Genomic DNA, 22,576 nt, shown 5'->3' with positions numbered 1-22,576 from the left:
CTCAACTTCGAGGTCATGTTAAGAGGTGACCTGTGTGTGCCAGGAGCCACCATAGGCTGCCTTGTGGATGTTGTTTATGTATGATTCTGAGAGCTTCTGTCCATAGCTCAGGCTTTGAGAATTAAATAAAAACAGTTTCTAATTTAAAGAGTTATTATGCAACACATCATTAAGTACATCAAGCGCTGCACTGAAAAAACATCAACATACCTGACTATCAGGGGCTTCCCTGATGGCTCAGAGGGTGAAGAATCTGCCTGCAATGCAGGAGACCTGGGTTCGATCCCTGGGTTGGGAAGATCTCGTGGAGAAGTGAATGGCTATCCACTCCAGTATTCTGGCCTGGGAAATCCCATGGACTACTGTAGCCTGGCGAGCTGCAAGTCCATGGGATCGTAGAGTTGAACATGACTGAGCAACTAACACTTTCACCTGACTACCAGCTAATTAAAAGTTATCTTCTCTTATCAAGGAAAAGTTGAATTCACTGAAAATACTTTTTTTTCTGAAAATACTTTTTAAGAAAATTTTCAAGTGTTTTACTTTCACTGGAAAAGTGAGTTTTGAATGTTTTTTAAAAACTTTTGATTACAGTTATGTATTTAAATCAATCGCCAACTGGCATGTATAATTTGATACACTACAATTTATTCAAGAGTATAACATTAAATGCTATGCAGCAGATAGAAAGTTAAAGGTTAGTAGTTTTTTCATGCAAGCTGCTAGGCTTGAAGGATCTCACTTCCCCAACCAGGGATTGAACCTGGGTCCCAGCGGTGAAAGCCCAGAGTCCTAACTACTAGGTCACCAGAATTTCCTAATTTAACTCTTGACTTAAAAGTACTTACTTATTCTTAACCCTGAACTGAATTTTAAAAATAAGGTTTATACTTTTTTTATGTATGAAGCCCAGATATTCATGGAGTACATAATAAATATGCAATATACCAGCAGTATTAACATTTTCAGTTCAGTTCAGTCGCTCAGTCATGTCTGACTCTTTGCGACCCCATGGACTGTAGCACACCAGTCTGCATGTCTGGGCTTCATACGTAAAAAAGTATAAACCTTATTTTTAAAATTCAGTTCAGGGTTAAGAATAAGTAAGTAATTTTAAGTCAACAGTTAAATTAGAAAATTCTGGTGACCTACTAGTTAAAAACTCTGGGCTTTCACTGCTGCAACCCAGGTTCAATCCCTGGTTGGGGAACTGAGATCCTTCAAGCCTAGCAGCTTGCATGAAAAAACTACTAACATTTAACTTTGTATCTGCTGCATAGCTTTTAATGCTATACTCTTGTATAAACTGTTATAAATTAACATTTTATGGAGGGGCAATTAGGGAAAAAGTCTAAAAAGTTTCTTAAGGGAGTGATAATAAAAAAAACTTGAGACACACTGTGTTTCAATAAGATCTATCAGGTGGGAAAGTGAGCCCACCAAGACATTCAAGTGACATGGTGTGCAGCACCCACCTCAGCACTGAGCACTGAGTCGTCAAGTGGGTTCCTCGGCTCACCAACAGCACGGGGTGTTGAGCATGCATGGAGAGAACTTTGCCTCATACGTAGAAGAGGGAGTGAGGCAAGGAAACAAACAAGCACGCTCAAGAACACAACCTCCCTCATGGTCCAGTGGTTAAGAATCTGCCTGCCAATGCAAGGGACATCCAGTTCGATCCTTGGTCCAGAAGGATCCCACATGCCTTGGAGCAACCAAGCCCAAGAACAGCAACTCCTGAGCCTGCATTCTAGAACCTCCGACCAAAGTAACAGAAGCCATCACAGCGAGAAACCCACGCACTGCAACTATAGAGTAGCCCCTGCTTGCCACAACTAGAGAAAAGCTCTCACGGCAATGAAAGCCCAGCGCAGCCAAAAAGAACACTTTCTATAAATAAATAAAAAGTAAAAACAAACAAAGGAAACTCAGGACTACGTGAACCATGATCACAGCTGAGGCTTTTATGAACACCTTGGCCCCATGTCATCCTGTTGCTTGGATGTGGGGTGATTCCTGCTGATGCATTTAATACTGCGCTTAAGAAAGCCCACAAAGAAGATAACAAAAACGGCAGTATCTGAAAGCCTGCCTCCAACACCGAAAAAGTAGAGAATCAGGATGCAAAAAAGCAGAGAATCAGAGGATGAAGGACATTTTTTTACACACAGTAACAAGGCCAGAAGCGTACAAACTTCCAAACATTTTTTCTTTTAAAATTGGTGCCTTAACAGTCTTTGTTGACAGTAATTAAAAATGTGGAGATGCCACAAAGATCACTCCTTCTTCCAGTCTAGATGTCTTGTACAAATGGGACTATAAACGGGACACTTTTACTCCAAGAAACTGTCCAATATATACAATTCTCGTGTATTTCCAAGCTCATGTTATACTAAAAACCAGTGTGAAGACCGGGGAGACGTCACAATTTCACCCATATTTTTTTAGCATCTGCAATCTTTCCCAGGTGTCCTGAAAGAGGGAAAAGGTCATGACCTACAGGTCAAGTCAACGATCATTAGGTGACACTAACAGAAGGTATTTAAATACCCTCTATAAGTACATATGGTACAGGATTAAATGTGCCTATTACTTGCAAGGTTATTTTTCATTTCACAAAATGGATTCTGAGCAGCATGAAAATTAGAATTGTCAAAACTAAAGTACTAAAACTTCTGTTTTTCCATCTTGTCTCAGGTTAAACTGATGTTTTCCATAGATTTATGAATAAACAAAACTGAAATAGTAACAACGGGGAAAACACACACACACACACACTTGAGTCAATGCAATCTTCTATAAGAAGTGATTTTCACCATAATTTGCCCAAGAACCACATAACTGATGTAAACACAAAAATGCTGGGAATTTTCCTTGCCCAGAGGTGGTTTTTGAAAAGGACAAATGCATTTTAACATACATAATTTAGTTTGCAACAAACCACAAAAACAGAGGGAAGAAGTCTGAGAAAAAAGCATATACATATGCTGTAATGACCTGATCTGATGCCAGTGAAACACTATGAGATGTCTGAAGCACTCACAATGCTCTACTGTTCAGTCACTCAGTCGTGTCTGACTCTTCGTGACCCAATGGACTGTAGCCCACCAGGCTCCTGTCCATGGGATTTTTCCAGCCAAGAATACGGGAGTGGGTTGCCATTTCCTCCTACAGGGGATCTTCCCGACCCAGGGATCGAACCCACATCTCCTGCACTGGCAGGCAGATTCAAAAGGTTGAAGGTTTGCTTTCTTTTTTCCCACTCAATGGTTGCCTTTATTTTACTGGCAGTTTGACGTCCTAGTTCCTTTTGTGTTCTCAACTGCCATGATGCTCAGCAAATAAAAACTATGTGAGACTAAGTGCCTATGGCTTCTGACGGTGGCCGCAGTCACAAGCCTCAAGAGTGCTTCTCAGAGACTCTGGGGAGGCAGAGGTCTGCTGCCTGCATCAAGCAAGGTTACATGCAAATGTCACCAGAACTCCCTGGGATCAATGTGATGATCAATGAAATGAGTCTCCAGATTTCTCTCACAATGGACAGGGCCAAGGTTCTTAAAGGGGAATCAAGTCTGTTCCCCCTCTGCCACCAAACAAAGCGGCATGAAAGGCAGTCAGTGGTGTTTGCTAGAATGGACACAGAGACTGGGTACACCTGCCAGTGAACTGACATTAGCATGGCTCTCTGGTGACCAGACTTTGCTCAATTACAATGGCAGGGCCACCAGGGACTTTTAATTATTAAAAGGTAAACCATATGCCAGAGTAACAGAAGACAGCGCAGTGATCAAGAATGGCAGGAAACGGTAGCTCTTCATCTGTTTCTACTTGACATTTTGATACTCAGAAGACCTTTTCTTGAAGAAGAAAAAACTATATGCAATTAACAATAAACCTGAGAAAATGATATAGCTAAATATGCCTCAGCAACCAAACTCCTGTGTAGAAATTTACTCAGGAAATAAATATATATGAAATTTTAGATGAAGAACTTTTACAACTTTACTGCTGACTTACTCTAACAATGGCACTTCTTTAGGTCCATTTCTTTACCCATTAAAAAAAAAAGAAGGCAATCAGAAAAAAAGATTAAAAAAACAAAAAAAGGTAGTCATGCTTGCCATTAATCAAAATGTAATAAAACATTATAATATTCTGAGAGCCAAAGTAAATTCAAAAGAAAACACATATGGCCTCTGTATCAAACAGCAATAACAAGTCGGCTAAACAACTGAACACGAAGATCTACAACCACATCATAAGTGGTTACAGTTTATGAATGCAACTTCTGACACACACACATACTCTCTCCAAACCAAAACAGACATCTATATATTAAAAAAATGAAGTATTGTCTTGATGCTAAAAGATATAAGGATTAAAATTATAATTTCACAGGTTTAGAATGTTAAGAATAGAACTTTAGCTTCTACCTTCATACAGCTTCTTAAATCAGTCTTCTCCTTGCAGTAGCTTTGGCCAACATTCAAGTTCAATTCTTATTCTCACCGCTTTAAAACACACTATAACACCTTTCCACCATTCTCCTCCCCTCTACTCTCTATGCCATCCAACTTACATATTGCTGTCAGATTAATCCCTTCAAAGTACAGATCTAATCATATCATTCACTTAAGGGCGGGGAGGGGAAGTAGCAGCAGCTTCAAAATTTTCCAGTTAATTAGCTGAAATTCCTTATCCTAGCACTCAGGACACTGGGGTCCCAAGCTTCTTCCTTACCCTATAGTCAAATAGAACTGCACTAGGCCTTGTTTCCCGTCATTTCTGGCTTTGCTCCAGTGGTCTGCCTTGCTTCCAGTCTCTCACCTAGTCATTCAAAGGCTCATGTGACCTCCCAGAAACTCACTAGTGTTTTCCCAGACACCCTGAAGAAGCTACACCATATCCCTCTCTGGAAACGTCAAGGCACTGGCCTTAGCAGCAAGGTGTGAGAGCTGGTGTGCAACGGTCATTCCCCCGTAGGTCCCTTGACAGAATGACCTGTATATCCTACTTATTCGGGCTTCATGTAGCCTATCTCACGACTGGGAGCTCAGATTCTTCTGAGAAATACCTCTAAGGAACTGACTGAGGCAGGAGAGTCATTATTAAGACACTGGTTTACGGCTTATAGAAACGTCATTAGTATAACTGTTACATATAAAAGTGTCATAGCCACAACAAATTAAGCTCCTATGTTTCATGTCAGATCTTTGCAACCTTTCAAGCAAGAAATAAAGTTAATCTCGTAATGGCACAATGTTTCAGTGAACAGATTTTTATCCAGCTAATCTCTATATGAAATATAAAATTTCTGAGAAGAGACTGTATAGAAGGTTTAAAAAAAAAAAAAAGGGTGTCACATCAGCTCTCAGATTGCTGTTAACATGGATGACCAGACCTTAAAGCAGAATTCTAGAAGCGTCAGTTGATGAATGAGTACGGAAACCCACTATAAAGGCAGGCAACCTGGCCCTGTGGACAGAGCACTGGGAGGCAGGAGCCCTGGGTTCTACACGTGTGACCCAGCACAACTCACTCAACCTGCCTGTCCTCAGCTCCCGCACTTGTCCGACTAAGGAACTGGACCTGATGAACTCCAAGACCCACTTCCAACACTTGAAAATTCTATAAGTGTAGTAATACATATCTTCACTGGATAACTGTTAATGAGAGGTATGACAGAAAGCTGTAACTCCCTGCAATATGTAATCTTTCAATTTTATTAAAAAAATTTATGTAACTCCACAAATCTTCAACTTAAAAAAGCTCATCTATTTAGGGCTACTACATTTTCAAATAAGCTTCCAAATTAAACATAAATAAATAGACAACAGTAAAAACCTATCTTTGAGGACTAAGAAAAATAAATCTAAGGGGAAAACAAAAACATATCCCCCCAAATTTCAGACCACTACAAGTACTGCTAAATAACACTTCAAGAAAAAGTGAATTTTCCAACAGAAATTTAAGATGCCAGAGTTATAAAATTGTCAAGTTAACAGTGGAAATAAAGTGGTAAAATGTTTCTTGCAAGCTTTTCTGGATTTCTTGTCTAACAAAATATACTGATTCAAGATATAGGGATATGAAAAGCAAAAATTTCAGAATTCCTCAGACAAGAAACTAGCGTGTTAGGAGTCTATATACCATTAAGCTAGCCTAACTTCAACTCTCTCTCCCTTTTCTTAAAGGCTTCACATAGGTGGCTGTAAGCATAAGTCATGAGTTGAGGTTCTCTCAGTTTCCAGTTAGGACTGTGGGTTGGCCGTGGCTTGACGGTGCCAGTAACTAGAGGTTACCGGCACTCAGCCGGAACAAAAGTATACTGTATGGTGCTGGAAGAGCTCTGAAAAGCATTTTCTCAAAATGCTGGAGGAAAAAAAGGTTTTTCTAGAAAATATGGACAATTAATTGATTTAAGGAACTGAAGAGCCTCTTGATGAAAGTGAAAGAGGAGAATAAAAAGTAGGCTTAAAGCTCAACATTCAAAAAATGAAGATCATGGCATCCAGTCCTATCACTTCATGGCAAGTAGATGGAGAAACAATGGAAGCAGGGACAGACTTATCTTCTTGGGCTCCAAAATCATTGCAGATGGCAGTTGCGGCCATGGAAATAAAAGACGCTTGCTCCTTGGAAGAAATGCTATGATCAACCTAGACAGCATATTAAAAAGCAGAGACATTACTTTGCTAACAAAAGTCTGTCCAGTCAAAGCTATGGTTTTTCCAGTAGTTGTGTATGGATGTGAGAGTTGGACCATAAAGAAAGCTGAGCACCAAAGCATTGATGCTTTTGAACTGTGGAGTTGGAGAAGACTCCTAAGAGTCCCTTGGACTGCAAGGAGATCCAACCACTGAATCCTAAAGGAAATCAGTCCTGAATATTCATTGGAAGGACTGATGCTGAAGCTCCAATACTTTGGCCACCTGATGCGAAGGGCTGACTCATTAGCAAAGACCCTGATGCTGGGAAAGATTGAAGGCAAGAGGAGAAGGAGACAACAGAGGATGAGATGGTTGGATGGCATCACCGACTCAATGGACATGGGTTTGGTGATGGACAGGGAAGCCTGGCATGTTGTAGTCCATGGGGTTGCAAAGAGTCGGACACAACTGAGCGACTGAACTGGACCGAATTGATATGAAGCTCTATTTCCTAACTTCCCTGTCGTCCCCCCTCTCCACCATCAAGCCAAAAAGTTTTATCACAAACAGGGCTTGGGCTCCTCATTACGGAATTGCTGACTCTAGACTCAATGGATCTGTCTCACCTTCTGATGCTTTGATCGCATATCCTCCCTTCTTTTCACCAGGAGGCACGTCAAGCAGCTGCATGATTCTATCCAGAAGCCCATGGATTATCTCAAACCCAGGATTCTTGTTGTAATAAACAGCGCAGAGATGCCTGTAGTTTCTTGCACCCACATCTGAAAAAATAAAAAAATAAAAGAAATGGTCAGAAGGATACACTAATCATCACCTAAGAAGCTGATTTACCCCAACACAAACTCAGGCAAAATCAACAAAAAAGGACACCGATTAGTAAGCATACAGAGAAACAATCAACCTCAGAAAGACAAGATGACTTTTCAACCATCAAGTTCCCTGAAGTGTTTTTATTAGGGGGAGGTATGGAAAACCCTCAAGGCTGGCCCATGAACAATAGGCTTCATTGTGGTATGAACTGGTTTAGGATTTAGCAACATTTTTCAGAGCCTTAAAATTTCATACTCTTTAAGGCAGAAAACTATCCGAAAGAAATAATCTTAAATACAAAAATAAGGATTCATACAGAAAGCTATAACTTCTACATAAAGCGTTAGTTTCAACAGTGAAAATTAGAAACAACCCAAATTAGGAAATGGCTACATAGTTACAACACAATCACTTATCAGAATACTATGGGGCTAAAAGGCATCTTTGAAAGTGAAAGTGTTAGTCACTCAGTTGTGTCCAACTCTTTGGGAGCCCATAGACTGCAGCCTGCCAAGCTCCTCTGTCATGGGATTTTCCAGACAAGAATACTGGAGTGGGTTGCCATTTCCTTCTCCAAAAAGCACCTTTATGAAGATTCATTACAGTAGGGCTAGAACAAATACTTATAATGGTAAATGCAACAAAAAAGGGAGGCCATGAAGTTCAAAAAGAAACAAAGCCAAATCACACTGTCTAAAGAGTGCAGGCGGGTTGGAAAACTATGAAACAAGTAAGGGAGTGAAAGTGTTAGTTGCTCAGTTCTGCCCGACTCTGTGACCCCATGGACTGCAGCCCACCGGACTCCTCTGTTCATGGGATGTTCCAGGCAAGGACAATGGAGTGGGTTGCCATTTCCTTCTCCAGGGGATCTTTGCGACCCAGGGATCGGAACCTGGGTCTCTTGTGCTGCAGGCAGATTCTTTACTGACTGAGCTACCAGGGAAGTGACTGTCATCAAAGTCAGGACAGTGACTGTCCAGGTAAAGGAAGGTGATACGATAGAGATGGGTCTTACGAGCAGCTTAGGACACTGGCAACATTCCATTTCTTAACTTGGATGGTTAAACCAGTGTCTACTTTATAATCTTTTTAAATTATCTATGTCATATTTATACATCACAATTAAAGTATGAAAAAAACAGCAATTTAAGAAGGATACAACTACGTGAATATAACCACAAACCAAAAAATTCCATTCACAGGAAAAAGTATGTAAAGAAATGTACCTGAATGTTAACAGAGGTAATGTTTGGGTAGGATTAATTTTTTTAAAGTTTATCTATTTTCCAACCTTCCTTAATTTTTTTTTTCTACTTTGAAAATCAGAACAAACTTATGATATTTTAAAAAGTTATTTATTTGGTTTTGCCAGGTCTTAGTTACAGCATGTGAGATCTAGTTCACTAACCACGGATGGATTGAACCTCGGCCCCCTGCACTGGAGTGTGGAGTCTTAGCCACTAGACCACAAGGGTAGTCCCACAAATGTAATATTTTTTAAAAGAATCACAAAAATGCAAATGACTAGATAACAAACTGGTTCACCCATACAATGGAATACTACTCAGTAATAAGGTAGTCTTGATAACTTAGATGTATCTCAAGGTACTAAGATGAATGAAAAGAAGCCAGTTTTATACAGCAATGTAAGTGGACAATGTAAGTCCATTTATGTGACATGCTGGAAAAGGGAAAACTAAGGCAACAGAGAGGGCTTCCCAGGTGGCACGAGCAGGAAAGAACCTGCCTGCCAATGCAGAAGATTTAAGAGATGCGGGTTCGATCCCTGTGTCAGGAAGATCCCCTAGAGGAGGGCATGGCAACCCACTCCAATATTCACGCCTGGAGAATCCCAAGGACAGAGGAGCCTGGAGGGCCACAATCCATAGGGTCGCAAAGAGTTAGACACGAGTGAAGGGACTTAGCATGCACACACTCAAGGCTACAGAGAACAAGATAGTCACCAGGGTTAGATGGGAGGTGGGGGAATGTGACTACAGTGGGACAACATGTGGGTCTAGGGGCGTGATAGGACTGTTTTGTATCTGTAGTGATGATTAGAAAAATTTAAAACTAATTTATTAATAAATTAGCATACAAAGACAGACTCAAATTCATTGGAGATCATTTAACTTTCTAACAGATAAACACACTCGTGGCCCTTTAATAAATTCTGGAGGACACTGCTGCTCTACATAAACAACAAACATTGGCTTCATTTTACCTTTCAAATTAGAAAAAGAACAAATTAATGTCTATCTGGGGGAACAAACAAAATAAAAAGCTGCTTCATATTAGCATGTATTGAGCAAAAGTTCTTCCACAGACTTATTCTCACAGCCATAATTTGCATAAAATATACAATATCTTTTGCCTTCCAGACATCCAAGTAAACAAATGAGTATTTTAATGCATTGTGTTTTACTATTAAAGTAATATAAAAATGAGTCCGTAAATGGTAAAAGGAAAGGAAAACTAACATGAACGAATTATCTACTATGTGCCAGGACTTAGCAGCTATCAGCCTATTTGTCATCTTAATTCTCAAGACAATTGTGTTAGCTAGGTTTTTATTGTATCATGAAAATGGACAGGGAAACTGTGATGGAGAAACAAAAGCTCAGAAAGGTTTTGCCCAAAGTCAAGCTAACTGCCTGGAGCTAACTGTAATTACACAGCTAACAAGTTACAAAACCAGGACTGGACCAGGACTGCCTAACTTTAAAACCCACACCCTCTCCACTGTACAGCAGAAATCTCTTAATTTCTAAAGGATTTAGAAGAAATCTCTAAAGGATTTAGATGAAGATAAAGAAAGTATAAGCGCAAACTTATGTATGAATATACTTGTATACTTGGAGATGTGCATTCTTGAAATGTTTTTGATATGTTAAACAGATGCTTTTATTTTCAAAAGTTTTCATGTTTAACACTTTTAGTTAAGCAACTGAAATAGATTATTTCTGAAAGTGAGTTAACTAAAGTTTCTAGCCATCATCAGCGTTGTAACTCATATAAATTATATTCTAAGCTAAACTTTGGACTGAACATACATAGAGAAATAACTGTCCCTGCCATGTAACATTTCTTAGCACCCACTATGTTCAAAACACTCTACACTAGGTATCCCTAGAGGGTAGAGGTCAGAGCCAGCATAGGGCCTGCACAGACTAAATGCTCAATGATTATTTTTTGAATAAATCAATAAAGCCTGGAAAGAAAGCAAAGCATATACAGAATTAAACAAGGCCAGGACCAGACAGTGGCCACATTCTAAGCCTGCCCAAGAGCCAGCTGATGTTGGAGAGTCAGTACTGTGCCAGCCTCATTGTCTATCACCTCCACGTGTACGGATAAAGATATTTGCTATCTAAAAGCTATAATCGAAGCCGTCAGAATAAAAATTAATATTACACCCAGGCAGGCATCAAACCTCACTAATCAACCACATGCATTAATTAAAATGAGGGAACTGATTGCTCTGGAGGAACACAGGCACACCGACACACACACACACACCCCTCTCTCCTCTCCACCTCTCCTCTTCTCCCTCTCTCTTCCCTCCTCTCTGCTCACCCCGCCCACCCCATCCCCCAGCCCCCACCCACTTCCCCTTGAAGAGAAAAACATGCAGTGAAATAGAACTAATTTATCCCTTTCATATCACGGACTTGCTCCTGGGTATCTCTACCATGTGGTACCCATTTGTTGGTGTCACATGCTTCCACTTTAACATACAGATATGTATTGAAACTACGTTGCAGCCCCATTCTTGCTGTGAGAGAAGAGCCCCATGGTAATGCCACCATTCAGAAAGCTTAGTAACACAAACTGGAAGCTCTATTTTGGTAACCTTTGCCTTGGAATACTTCTGTCCTGATCTCCACATTATGTAAAACTTGCCTTTCTAATAAGAGGAACAACATCTGGTTTAAAGACTTAGAATTTCTTTTAAAAAATTGATTTTGATGATGAGAATAATGAAATTAGGATAAAAATACAGGACTTAAAATTATACTCCAATCAAGAAAGGTTTCAGGATGTTTGCAGCATACACATATAGAGTAATAAGCTGTTTATTTTTTAATTCAATGTCACAGTATTTTTAAGAAAGGCCATTGATTTCAGGGCTTTATACTAAACCCACCATAAGAACTAGATTAAACGCATTGAAAAGGTGCCCTCTCGCAGCCCCCACCGATGGGCTGTTTTTTCTCTTCCAAATGCTACCAGTCCCTCTAAACCTGCTTCATCACATCCTGCTAAAATACTTCCTCTGAATTAGCTGGATTGAATTGAAAGAGAAAATAACCATATACTTCACTTCCACCCAGAAATGTCTTGGAGAAACTGCTAGGTTTAGTAAAATTTCCACTTCCTAGGATTTTGCACTGAGGGACAATATTACATCACAGGAAGTACACTGACTGCATGCCACAAAATAAGAACTATTTAAATTTCATGCCAAAACTAGGGTTTGTTGGAAATGCTCAGTTCTTTATAACTCAGTTAACAGACCTCTTGTGTCATGCCATCACACAATTCTGCCTTTTAAATGGGCCTGCCAAGTATGTCAGCCTAAATTACCAGTGTCTTTCAGACTTCAAAGTAATGCCTGGAGAGGCTGATCTAAACCACCAAGAGGAGGGATAGCTGCTACAACTCTGGAAGCTGCAAGAACATGCCAAATGATTTTATAAAGGAAGAAAAAAAGGGGAAAAGTGATACACAAAGTCCCTTAGTAAATGACTATTGCATACAATTCAAATTTTTAGAACAGGCTTCTGCTTAGTGTAGACTCTCTTTCACCAAAGGACGAATGATTAAAAACAAATTAGGGGTGTTAGGTTAAGTTATCATAAATGGCACAGAATGGAAAAGGACAGAGTCTCCAGGTCAATCTTTCCATCTCTCTTCTCACATTCACAGAGAAGCCCAAATGAAGATACTAGGAGAAAGCCTACTGGGAAACCAACAAAGCTCCCAGGTCAGCTGGTGGCTGATACTGAGCTTGAGAATAACTGTCTGGCCAAGCTCAGAACATAACAAATCATCCTGATCTTTAGTTTATTCCATCCAACAAATTTCTTTAATATTGATGGTACCCATGAGATGATAGCTTATATTGCAAATTTTACTTACCTTCAAAAAAATTCGTAGTAGTCCTAATGATTCACAAAAGCTGTAAGAATCTCGTTAAGACATACACCACTAAAAATTAGATCTAATGTGGAACAGGAACTTTTAAGCACTTTTGATAGGACTGCAAATTTGTGTTTTTAAAAAAAATCCTCTTTAGTAGAGAATTTGACAAGGTAGCAAACATTTAATGCTCAAACCTATGGACTGACCAACTTCAAAAAATACGTATTTCTATAAGGGTACTAGGATGCTCATTACAATAGATGTATTTTAGCAAAACCCTGGTAACAATCTAAAGTCATCATAACAGTCTGAGTAAACACATTACAGTATATCCACACAATGGAATGCTATGCAGCCATTAAAAAGAATGAGGTACGGCGGGGGCGGGGGGTGGGGGGCCTTCCCTGTTGTTCCAGTGGTTAAGACTCCACCTTCTAATGCAGGGGGGCACAAATTCAATCACTGGTCGGGGAATTAAGATCCCACATGCCAAAGCCAAGAAATAAAGAAAACACACACACACACAACAACAACAAGCAATGAGGTAAACAGGATGCATTCATAGGGCAAAAGTACAGAATAAGACAGAAAAAGCATAATTCTATTTGAATGAACACTAAAAAGTACCTGGATCTGCAGCTACATACAGAAATGTAAAACACACAGTTAAACATGTAGAGAATGTCTGGCAACTAATTAAAGGAGCAGGATTTGGGAAAAGGTGGACACGTGGTTTTATTTTTTAATGTGAAAATAGAATTACGGTTAAAAATATGTATTTGGGAAAGTTCTTAAAGATATTACAAATACATTTGCAATTTTAAAAACAAACATAATAAAACTTAAGAACAATTTCCCTTAAAGCACTTCTATATTACAGCACTGAAGTAGAGACTTATCTTTTTCAAATAATGCTGAAGGCCAAGAAACAAATGTGAGGAAAAAAACTATGACCTTCTCACTGCATGAAGGAAAAAGCTACATCCTTGTGGGTTGGCTTTTATTTTGTTAACATGAACCTGGAATGGATTTTTATCTATTAAAAAAATACAATATTCAACGCATGACAGAGCACATTATAGTCACGTTAGGAGATCTTAACTATGTTGAGCCAAATGTACTAAAATAACTTTCTGTATTAAAAATGATGTTATTTACCCAGTTAAGATGCCATCACACATGTGAATGATGCTACTTCAAATATTGTTAAGGTCAATGTTCCCTACACCCATACTTTTTGAATCATTAATTGGAAGTTCTACATGCCAAAAATATAAAGTAGTAAAATTAAATTAATCCAGACTGATGACATAAGCTCTCTTCAGAGAGCCACATTCCACATGTGGATGCTAGATAATCTCCTAATATTTAATGGCTGCAGAATTAATGGACAATTTCTCAGAGGTGAAGTATTTTACAAGCTCATAATGAAAATGCTTTCACTGAGCTTTTTATCAGGCAAAGAATTACACAAAAAACTACAAAGATTGGGCCCCTTTATTTTAGTAGGTTACAATATAGAACAGATACATAAAAGGTGCAAACCAACAGCAAACAGAAGGAACAAACCGAATCATAGAAGAACAGTGAATCAGCTATGCTTCAGGAGCCACGGTGGTGCAGGGAGCAGAACAGACAAGAATCTTAAATATAGTAAAGATTTAAAAAAATTACCTTCCAAAGTTTAAAAAAAAAAATTTCTGGATTTCCACATCCAAGCTAAGCAGGGTAAGAAGTAGAGCATTCTCTGATTTAGAAAAGCTGCAGGGAGAATGAGAAGGTTTAGGAACTATTTAAGCAGCAATTTGGCAGGGCAGAAGAAATACAGCCCTACCACAACAGAATATCAGACCACCTAACCTGCCTCTTGAGAAATCTGTATGCAGGTCAGGAAGCAACAGTTAGAACTGGACATGGAACAACAGACTGGTTCCAAATAGGAAAAGGAGTACGTCAAGGCTGTATATTGTCACCCTGTTTATTTAACTTCTGTGCAGAGTATATCATGAGAAATGCTGGACTGGAAGAAACACAAGCTGGAATCAAGATTGCTGGGAGAAATATCAATATCAATCACCTCAGATATGCAGATGACACTACCCTTATGGCAGAAAGTGAAGAGGAGTTAAAAAGCCTCTTGATGAAAGTGAAAAGAGGAGAGCGAAAAAGTTGGCTTAAAGCTCAACATTCAGAAAACGAAGATCATGGCATCTGGTCCCATCACTTCATGGGAAATAGATGGGGAAACAGTGGAAACAGTGTCAGACTTCATTTTTTTGGGCTCCAAAATCACTGTAGATGGTGACTGCAGCCATGAAATTAAAAGACACTTACTCCTTGGAAGAAAAGTTATGACTAACCTAGATAGTATATTCAAAAGCAGAGACATTACTTTGCCGACTAAGGTCCGTCTAGTCAAGGCTATGGTTTTTCCTGTGGTCATGTATGGATGCGAGAGTTGGACTGTGAAGAAGGCTGAGTGCCGAAGAATTGATGCTTTTGAACTGCGGTGTTGGAGAAGACTCTTGACAGTCCCTTGGACTGCAAGGAGATCCAACCAGTCCATTCTGAAGGAGATCAACCCTGGGATTTCTTTGGAAGGAATGATGCTAAAGCTGAAGCTCCAATACTTTGGACACCTCATGTGAAGAGTTGACTCATTGGAAAAGACTCTGACGCTGGGAGGGATTGGGGGCAGGAGGAGAAGGGGACGACCGAGGATGAGATGGCTGGATGGCATCACGGACTTGATGGATGTGAGTCTGAGTGAACTCCGGGAGTTAGTGATGGACAGGGAGGCCTGGCGTGCTGTGATTCATAGGGTCTCAAAGAGTCGGACACGACTGAGCGACTGAACTAAACTGAACTGAACCACAACTGAAGTAATGCTCTGCAGGAATGGTCTGAGCAAGAAGTGAAGGTTTGGAGCAAGTGTCCTTGCTGAGGCCAGTGAGATAACTGGACCTTCCTCAGGTCAAGGGCTTTTAACCCATTTCTCCTACTAGAACAAATATTAGAAACCCAAATTCTTCCCTAGTGGCTCAGACAGTAAAGAATCTGTCTGCAGTACAGGAGACCTGGCTTCAATACCTGGGTTGGGAAGATCCCCTGGAGGAGGGCAAGGCTATCCACTCCAGTATTCCTGCCTGGAAAATCCCCATGGACAGAGAAGCCTGGCGGGCTACAGTCCATGGGGTCACAAAGATTTGGGGAGGACTCAGTGACTAAGCATACAGCAAAAATTCTTTAAGGTACAATATGATCATCACTGATATATGTCAGTGGACAACTGGATGACTGCATTATGCTAAATGTATTTATTTAAATATAAATGTTTCCTTTAAAATATAGTTAGTGTATTTATTGACTTGGCTGTGCCAGGCCTTAGCTGAAGCATGTGACTCTTTAGTTGCAGCACATGGGATCTAGTTCCCTGACTAGGGATCAAACCCGGGCCCCCTGCATTGGGGGCATGGAGCCTTAGCCATTGGACCACCAGGCATGTCCATACCATGCTAAATGTAAATCACCCTATATACTTGCTCTACAAAGCCAAACTAAGTCTTCCTCCTATCATTCCTTTTAAACCTAGACTCAGCCCTATGACGCTTGTTCTCCTGCCATTATTGTGAGCTTCGAGGCATCCTGGCAGCTTCAAGGACCACTGTGGAATAAACTGTGACAGGCAGAATTCAATCTGCACTTAATAAAAAGCCAGAGTGTGGGACTTGGCAAAATATATTTGCATTTGTGGGCACAAAGGTTAGCAATCCCACTCCACAACTGCTCTTCTGAAGTAATCTTTTACTATTTTGTTTGCAGTTTCTCCTCCACACTGAAAAGACAAACGTAACAACTGAAAAAGACCAGTTAGTCACATGGCAGTCTGATCTGATGGCTTCAGTTCAGCCTCTATTGGGCTTCGTTGTTATAATAAAGCTGATAATTCACCCCACAGCAGAGTCTACATTTAACTTCTCGTTTCAGAGACACACATCACTCTACCCATTAAAAAGGATAAATCAGCTTAGTCCCTTGAGTCAGGACTAATTTTTTTTTTTTTTTAAAACGTTGCAGCAACTGCAGATCTTATGATTCAACAAATGCAGTGAGGAGCTCAGCTTCAAAGAACAAGAGTGTGTCTGACTCAGAGTGGAAACCCTCACTGAGGAGGGAGCCCAAGTCTCTCACTGGGCGGGATGCCAGCCCCATGTCATGGACAGTGGAAAAGTCCACAATGGCATACGAAACTGTCTGATGAGGTCAAACGGGGGCTGAGGGGCTTTCATCCACTCTTACAGGAATGCAGGCCAGACAGAATTTGTGGGAGTCACACTGACTCCAGCACAGAGTCCCTTTCCATTTCCATCTTGGAAGACATGCTTGGCTACACAAAACTGAAGGGACGCTGAGAGTTGGGCTTTCCCTAACGTCACAAAACCAGTTAGTGGCAGTTGTCACTCCCTTCTCTGTGTGATCAGGGTGTCTTACACACTCCCTTGCAACACCACCTGTAAAAACTGTTCACTGGTCCGTCTCAAAGCTGGCAAACTTTCTCTCATTCCAAGCAGGGCCCTGGCGAAGAAAAGGAACTTGAAAAATACATTCCAGCAGTACAACGAATGAGACTGTCTTGACCACTCTTCCCACACACCTTCACCCTTTTTCAATCAATAGTTTGAGTACTGCCCTCACCAGCGAAAAGTTGGGACATTTTTATAGTTAACTGGAAGACTGCTCTATCATTTTACCTTTGATGATCTAGATTTTTTTCTTCAAAACTGTTTCATTATTTAGGAGCAAATGGCTAATGTAAATCCAAAAGAGAGAAGATTCCTGGTTTGAGAGACAGTAAAAACACCACTAATTCATTGAAAAGAAGTGGGTGATAAACTGCTAAAAACCAACCTTCTTATTTTAAGTAAATTCCTACAGTATGTTTGGGTTTTCTTTTCCTTAAAAAAAAAAAAAAAGTGTACAACAGAAGAAAAACGAATTAAGTCAAAAGTTAGGATAAAAGTGAGTCCCACTTGTCTTAAGCCTTTGATGACGAGCCAATTTTTAATTCATTCTCAAAATTTCCAGAGATCTCAAGATGCTAGGTATCTGGCCTTAGGGACTGCTAATACCCTGACAGAGCACACACTAAACAGTGCTTATTATGTGGCTGCAACTTTCTATGTGGCTTAACTTTTACAACAAATCTCATGAAAAAAGTTTTATTGTTGTTCTCACTGTACAGATAAGGAAACTGAGGCAATGAAAAATTAAACTGTCTGAAGTTAAGCAGCTGGTAAGACCGACAGAGAACGAGACGGGTTGGATGGCACCACTGACTCAATGGACGTTGAGCTTGAGCAAGCTCCAGGAAATAGTGAAGGTCAGGGAATCCTGGCGCGCTGCAGTCCACGGGGTTACAGGGAGTCAGATACGACTTAGCAACAGAGCAACAAGTGGCAGAACCAGGGCTCAAATGCGGGCGCTCTGGCTGCAGAGTCCCTCAAGGACCTGCGGAGCTGGGCTGCCTCTCCTGCAGAGTCCTCTCTGCACAGCAGAAGACAGGCAGGGAGGCCACAGGTCCACAGTGAGAATAATCCACCAGAAACGCTTCTTCTGCTATGAAACAGAATCCAGGCCTACCTAAACAGGAAACACACGCCACATAAATTAAAGCAAACCTATGTTTTCAAGATGGTAGACTTCCTGAGCACATTTACCTCTTCTTTACTCCTCGAATGCCATTGGTATGACAGAAAATTTTAAGGAAAAAGAATAAGCCATAATGGTGCAAGACAGCAGACCAAAGTAGTAGCAGTTAAAAAATGGATTGATGTGGAAAACAGAGCAGAATGATCACAACTAAACACAGTTATAAAAGAGATCTGCTGCAGAGAGAAGAACTAGTCTTTCTGAGGAAACAAAAGTGCAGCAGAAATACAAATCTTTAAGTTAAAAAGTACATATACGGATGGGGTTTCTGAATCATCACCAGGGGGATTGGTACAATGATGGCCTACGGCACTCATATTTAAGAACAACTCTCTTTCAACCTCCACACATGGGCCTTGGGGCCTTTCCAAGAAACACAGAGAAAAAGAAACCCAGCAAAGGCAGCCCCACCCAGCACTGCAGGAGAGTGAAATGCTCCACGCCTATGGCAAAGCCTGCCCATGGCAACTGTGGGGACCGCAGCTCGCCTCTCACCCATACCCTCCAGGCTCCAAGTTGCTTGCCTGAGAGCAGGGGAGCCCTGCAAGGAGCCCCTGCTACTAGGGAAGAGGCCTGGTGCTGAAACAGTATTACAGAACTTTTGACGAAATCTTAAGTAATTAACCTAACCCTATATTTAGAAAGCAATGGCACCCCACTCCAGTACTCTTGCCTGGAAAATCCCATGGATGAAGGAGCCTAGTAGGCTGCAGTCCATGGGGTCGCTGAGTCAGAGCGACTTCACTTTCACTTTTCACTTTCATGCACTGGAGAAGGAAATGGCAACCCACTCCAGTGTTCTTGCCTGGAGAATCCCAGGGACGGGGGAGCCTGGTGGGCTGCCATCTACGGGGTCGCACAGAATCAGAGACGACTGAAGCGACTTAGCAGCAGCAGCAGCTATATTTAGAAATATGAATGGATCATCAAGGATGAAAACATAAAACTCAAAGAACTAGTATGACAGATAACAAGTCAAAGTTAACAGAAAAAAATTGACATTGGGATAATAACAAATTCTCAGTTATCTATACCAAAGGATGGTTAGAGGCAGTAAGAACCCTCAAAACTATTTGCAGCTGGCACTGAAGATGTCTTTTCTGTTACAGCAGATTTATCACCCAAAGAACATTCTACAGGGACTAATATGAAAATGAACTTTTATTCTCCAAGGATACGAGCACTGAGACCAAAATCCTGGCCGAGCCCTAAGTTCCTCATTTTAAGTGACTCTGAACAAATTACCAGTTTTTTGTCTTAATTTTCTAGCATATTAAATGGGGACAATATTTTGTCCCACTTGCCTCTGAGATGTTTTAACAATCAAAAAAGAGAAAGTACCTTAAAAAAACTTTTTTTGAAAAGCAAAAAGCACCGTACAAAAGCACGGTGACACTGTTAACTGAAGACAGGCTACATACTGGGGAGCAGACAGAATCCAGCCTTCGGCTGGAAGGTTTGCGATGGACAGTCCACCACAAACAGTCAAGGTGGCTGTACCTCTAACACAGGCCGGTTTACAGTCAGTGGTTCTTGACTACTTTCTGGTAGTCACAATGACGCCATATTGGCCTCTTCAGGAGAAACTGAGGAAAAGGCCTCTTCTTTTGTGAACTGATTCAGAGCAACACACTGAATTTTGCAGAGTCTACAGTACACTGAATAAATACTGCTGGGACTGCAACGGTTAAATCAAGGGACTCAAAAGAAACACTGCCAGTAATTTAGTCCTTTCAGGGCACTGCTCACCAAGAGATACCATACACGCAACTCCAAACAGTCAAGTCAAACTTTAATATAAAGCTGAAGATATGGAGAAAGCTGAATGAGACTGGCTTTCTGGGAAATCAGATTTAAGTACTTAATACATACTTAATATATTTATTAAATAACCACTATATTCCAAATACTAGATGAAACAACCTGCTATACTAACAAGTTCAGACCATACTCAAAAGAAGCAAAAACTGGTAAAACAGATTTATAATCACTGGACAACACTGATAGGAACAATCACTGCTAAACCAGAATGGTAAGATATAAAGTATGTCAAAATGATACACATATAAATCACAACATAAGGAAAAAAGAAGTACTCCACAGTGCTTTTCAGGCTGAGGTTTTAATAGGGCTCTTCATAAATATTACTAAACTCAGTTAAAATTTGTTTCCTATTAAAAATAAGAGATACTACAGTCAAGTAGCTGGCCCTTGCTTGGATTGATTCACACAAATCAGTAATGAAAATTAAATTTATGAAACAACTGGAAAAATTCAAACACTAGCTAGATATTTAATGATATAATAAAATAACGGTGTGGGGTTATTAAAAAAAAAAAAGCCAAACCAGTGATATTCCTTATCTTTCAGAAACAGAAACTAAAGTGTTTGTTGCTGAAATGATATGATGTCTAGGATTTACACTACTCTAATATGGGGCAGTGGGTTGCAGTAGACATGAAGGAAGCCTGGCCACGTGTGTGTTGATAACTGTTGAAGCTGGGTGCTAGAATCACAGGAGTAGTTCCATTATTTTCTCTACTTTTATATACAGTTGAAATTTTCATAATAAAAAAATGCTTTAAATATACAAATCAAAGGTAACTCATTCTTACCTCTGCTAGAATCTTTTATTACAATGTCAGAGATTTCAAACAGCTTCAGAGGAAGTGGCATCTTTCGATTGGCAGCTAGGGTCTTGAGGAGGCCAGGAAGAAGGGTCGTGCGTGCCACCTGCAGGAGAAGACGTGAAATTGCACTGACCAAATGCAATGCCTAAATATCCAAGTCATTTTTAATTTTTAATTTCAGGACTTCATGTTCTGCTTTATTTCACAAAGTAATTGAAGTAGATTACAAAAAATACAAATATTTTATATAGATTAAACATAAATTAAACCACATGTTTAAAAACTAGGACCAGGGAAAATGTAAATGCAATAAAAAATACCTGGACAATGAGGAAAACAGGACACAAATACGTAGGCACTACAAAAAACCATGAAGCTGCCATGAGCTGCTATATGACCACAGTTTTCAGCTTAGTAGCCAAAACAAACAGGAAAACGTGCATAGTTATTTCATTCTTAATGAAGATCCAACCAGTCCATTCTGAAGGAGATCAGCCCTGGGATTTCTTTGGAAGGAATGATGCTAAAGCTGAAAATCCAGTACTTTGGCCACCTCATGCAAAGAGTTGACTCATTGGAAAAGACTCTGATGCTGGGAGGGATTGGGGGCAGAAGGAGAAGGGGACGACAGAGGATGAGATAGCTGGATGGCATCACTGACTCGATGGACGTGAATCTGAGTGAACTCCGGGAGTTGGTGATGGACAGGGAGGCCTGGCGTGCTGCAATCCATGGGGTCGCAAAGACTTGGACACGACTGAGCGACTGAACTGAACTGATAAGGGGACCACCAGAATATAGTCAGCAAAACCCTAAATGTGAGAACTCCACAGGGTAAGTGATCAAGTTTCTTCCACAAAGTGAAAGGAGGACAGAGACAGGAAGAGATGAATGGATGGAGGGACAACCTGTGGATTAAGAGAGACTAAGAAGCACATCAATCAATATCACACTGAAGTATGAACTTCATTTGAATCCCAAATCAAAAATTAAAATGAGAGGGAGGGGACATATGTATACCTATGGCTGACTCATGTGGTGGTTTGACAGGAAACAACAAAATTCTATAAAGCAATTATCTTTTAATTAAAAAATTAAAAAAATAAAAGAAGCTTGAGAAAATTTGAACAATAATTAGATATTTAAGGATATTAGGAATACTACTGTTAATTTAAGGCGATATGGTAATATTCTGTAATTGTCTTTACAATTACAGTTAAATTTCACAGACTTCAATAAATAACACTTCTCTTATTTCATCCATTTTCTAACATATCTACTACCAAAAAATAGCCCAAAGTTAAGAATTGAGCAAAAGAAAGAATAAGCTTAGACAATAAACTGATAGAAGACCAGGAACAATGTACATTTATTTTAACCATAAATAAATATGTTAGCCACATTAGTAATGGTAGGACATAGCTATTCATAAAGTGAGGGTAAAATACAGAATCTGCCAAATCTAACACAGAGACTCTCATCTCTCATATATTTAACGCAGAAATATTGATTCTTCTGCGTGCTAAAGTACAGCTATTTACAGTGACGTTTAATGTGCTACTGATTTATTTTCTTTCCACTTATATAAAATAGGCAGGATGTAAACCCTAA

The 22,576-nt window shown here is 40.0% G+C and overlaps 1 protein-coding gene across 1 annotated transcript in view; it reads right to left on the bottom strand.

The window, feature by feature from the left end:
• FARSB (phenylalanyl-tRNA synthetase beta subunit) overlaps positions 1-22,576 on the bottom strand; it is a 69,640-nt gene that overhangs the window by 15,590 nt on the left and 31,474 nt on the right. The window contains exons 15-16 of the mRNA XM_005676607.3: positions 20,951-21,068; positions 7,277-7,432 (exon numbers count right to left, since the gene is read on the bottom strand). Coding sequence (XP_005676664.1) covers positions 7,277-7,432; positions 20,951-21,068 — 274 coding nt within the window. The remainder of the gene's footprint in view (positions 1-7,276; positions 7,433-20,950; positions 21,069-22,576) is intronic.

This window comes from Capra hircus, chromosome 2 (genome assembly GCF_001704415.2).
Source record: "Capra hircus breed San Clemente chromosome 2, ASM170441v1, whole genome shotgun sequence".
NCBI classification, from domain to species: domain Eukaryota; kingdom Metazoa; phylum Chordata; class Mammalia; order Artiodactyla; family Bovidae; genus Capra; species Capra hircus.
This window is presented reverse-complemented; position numbering and strand designations above follow the sequence as displayed.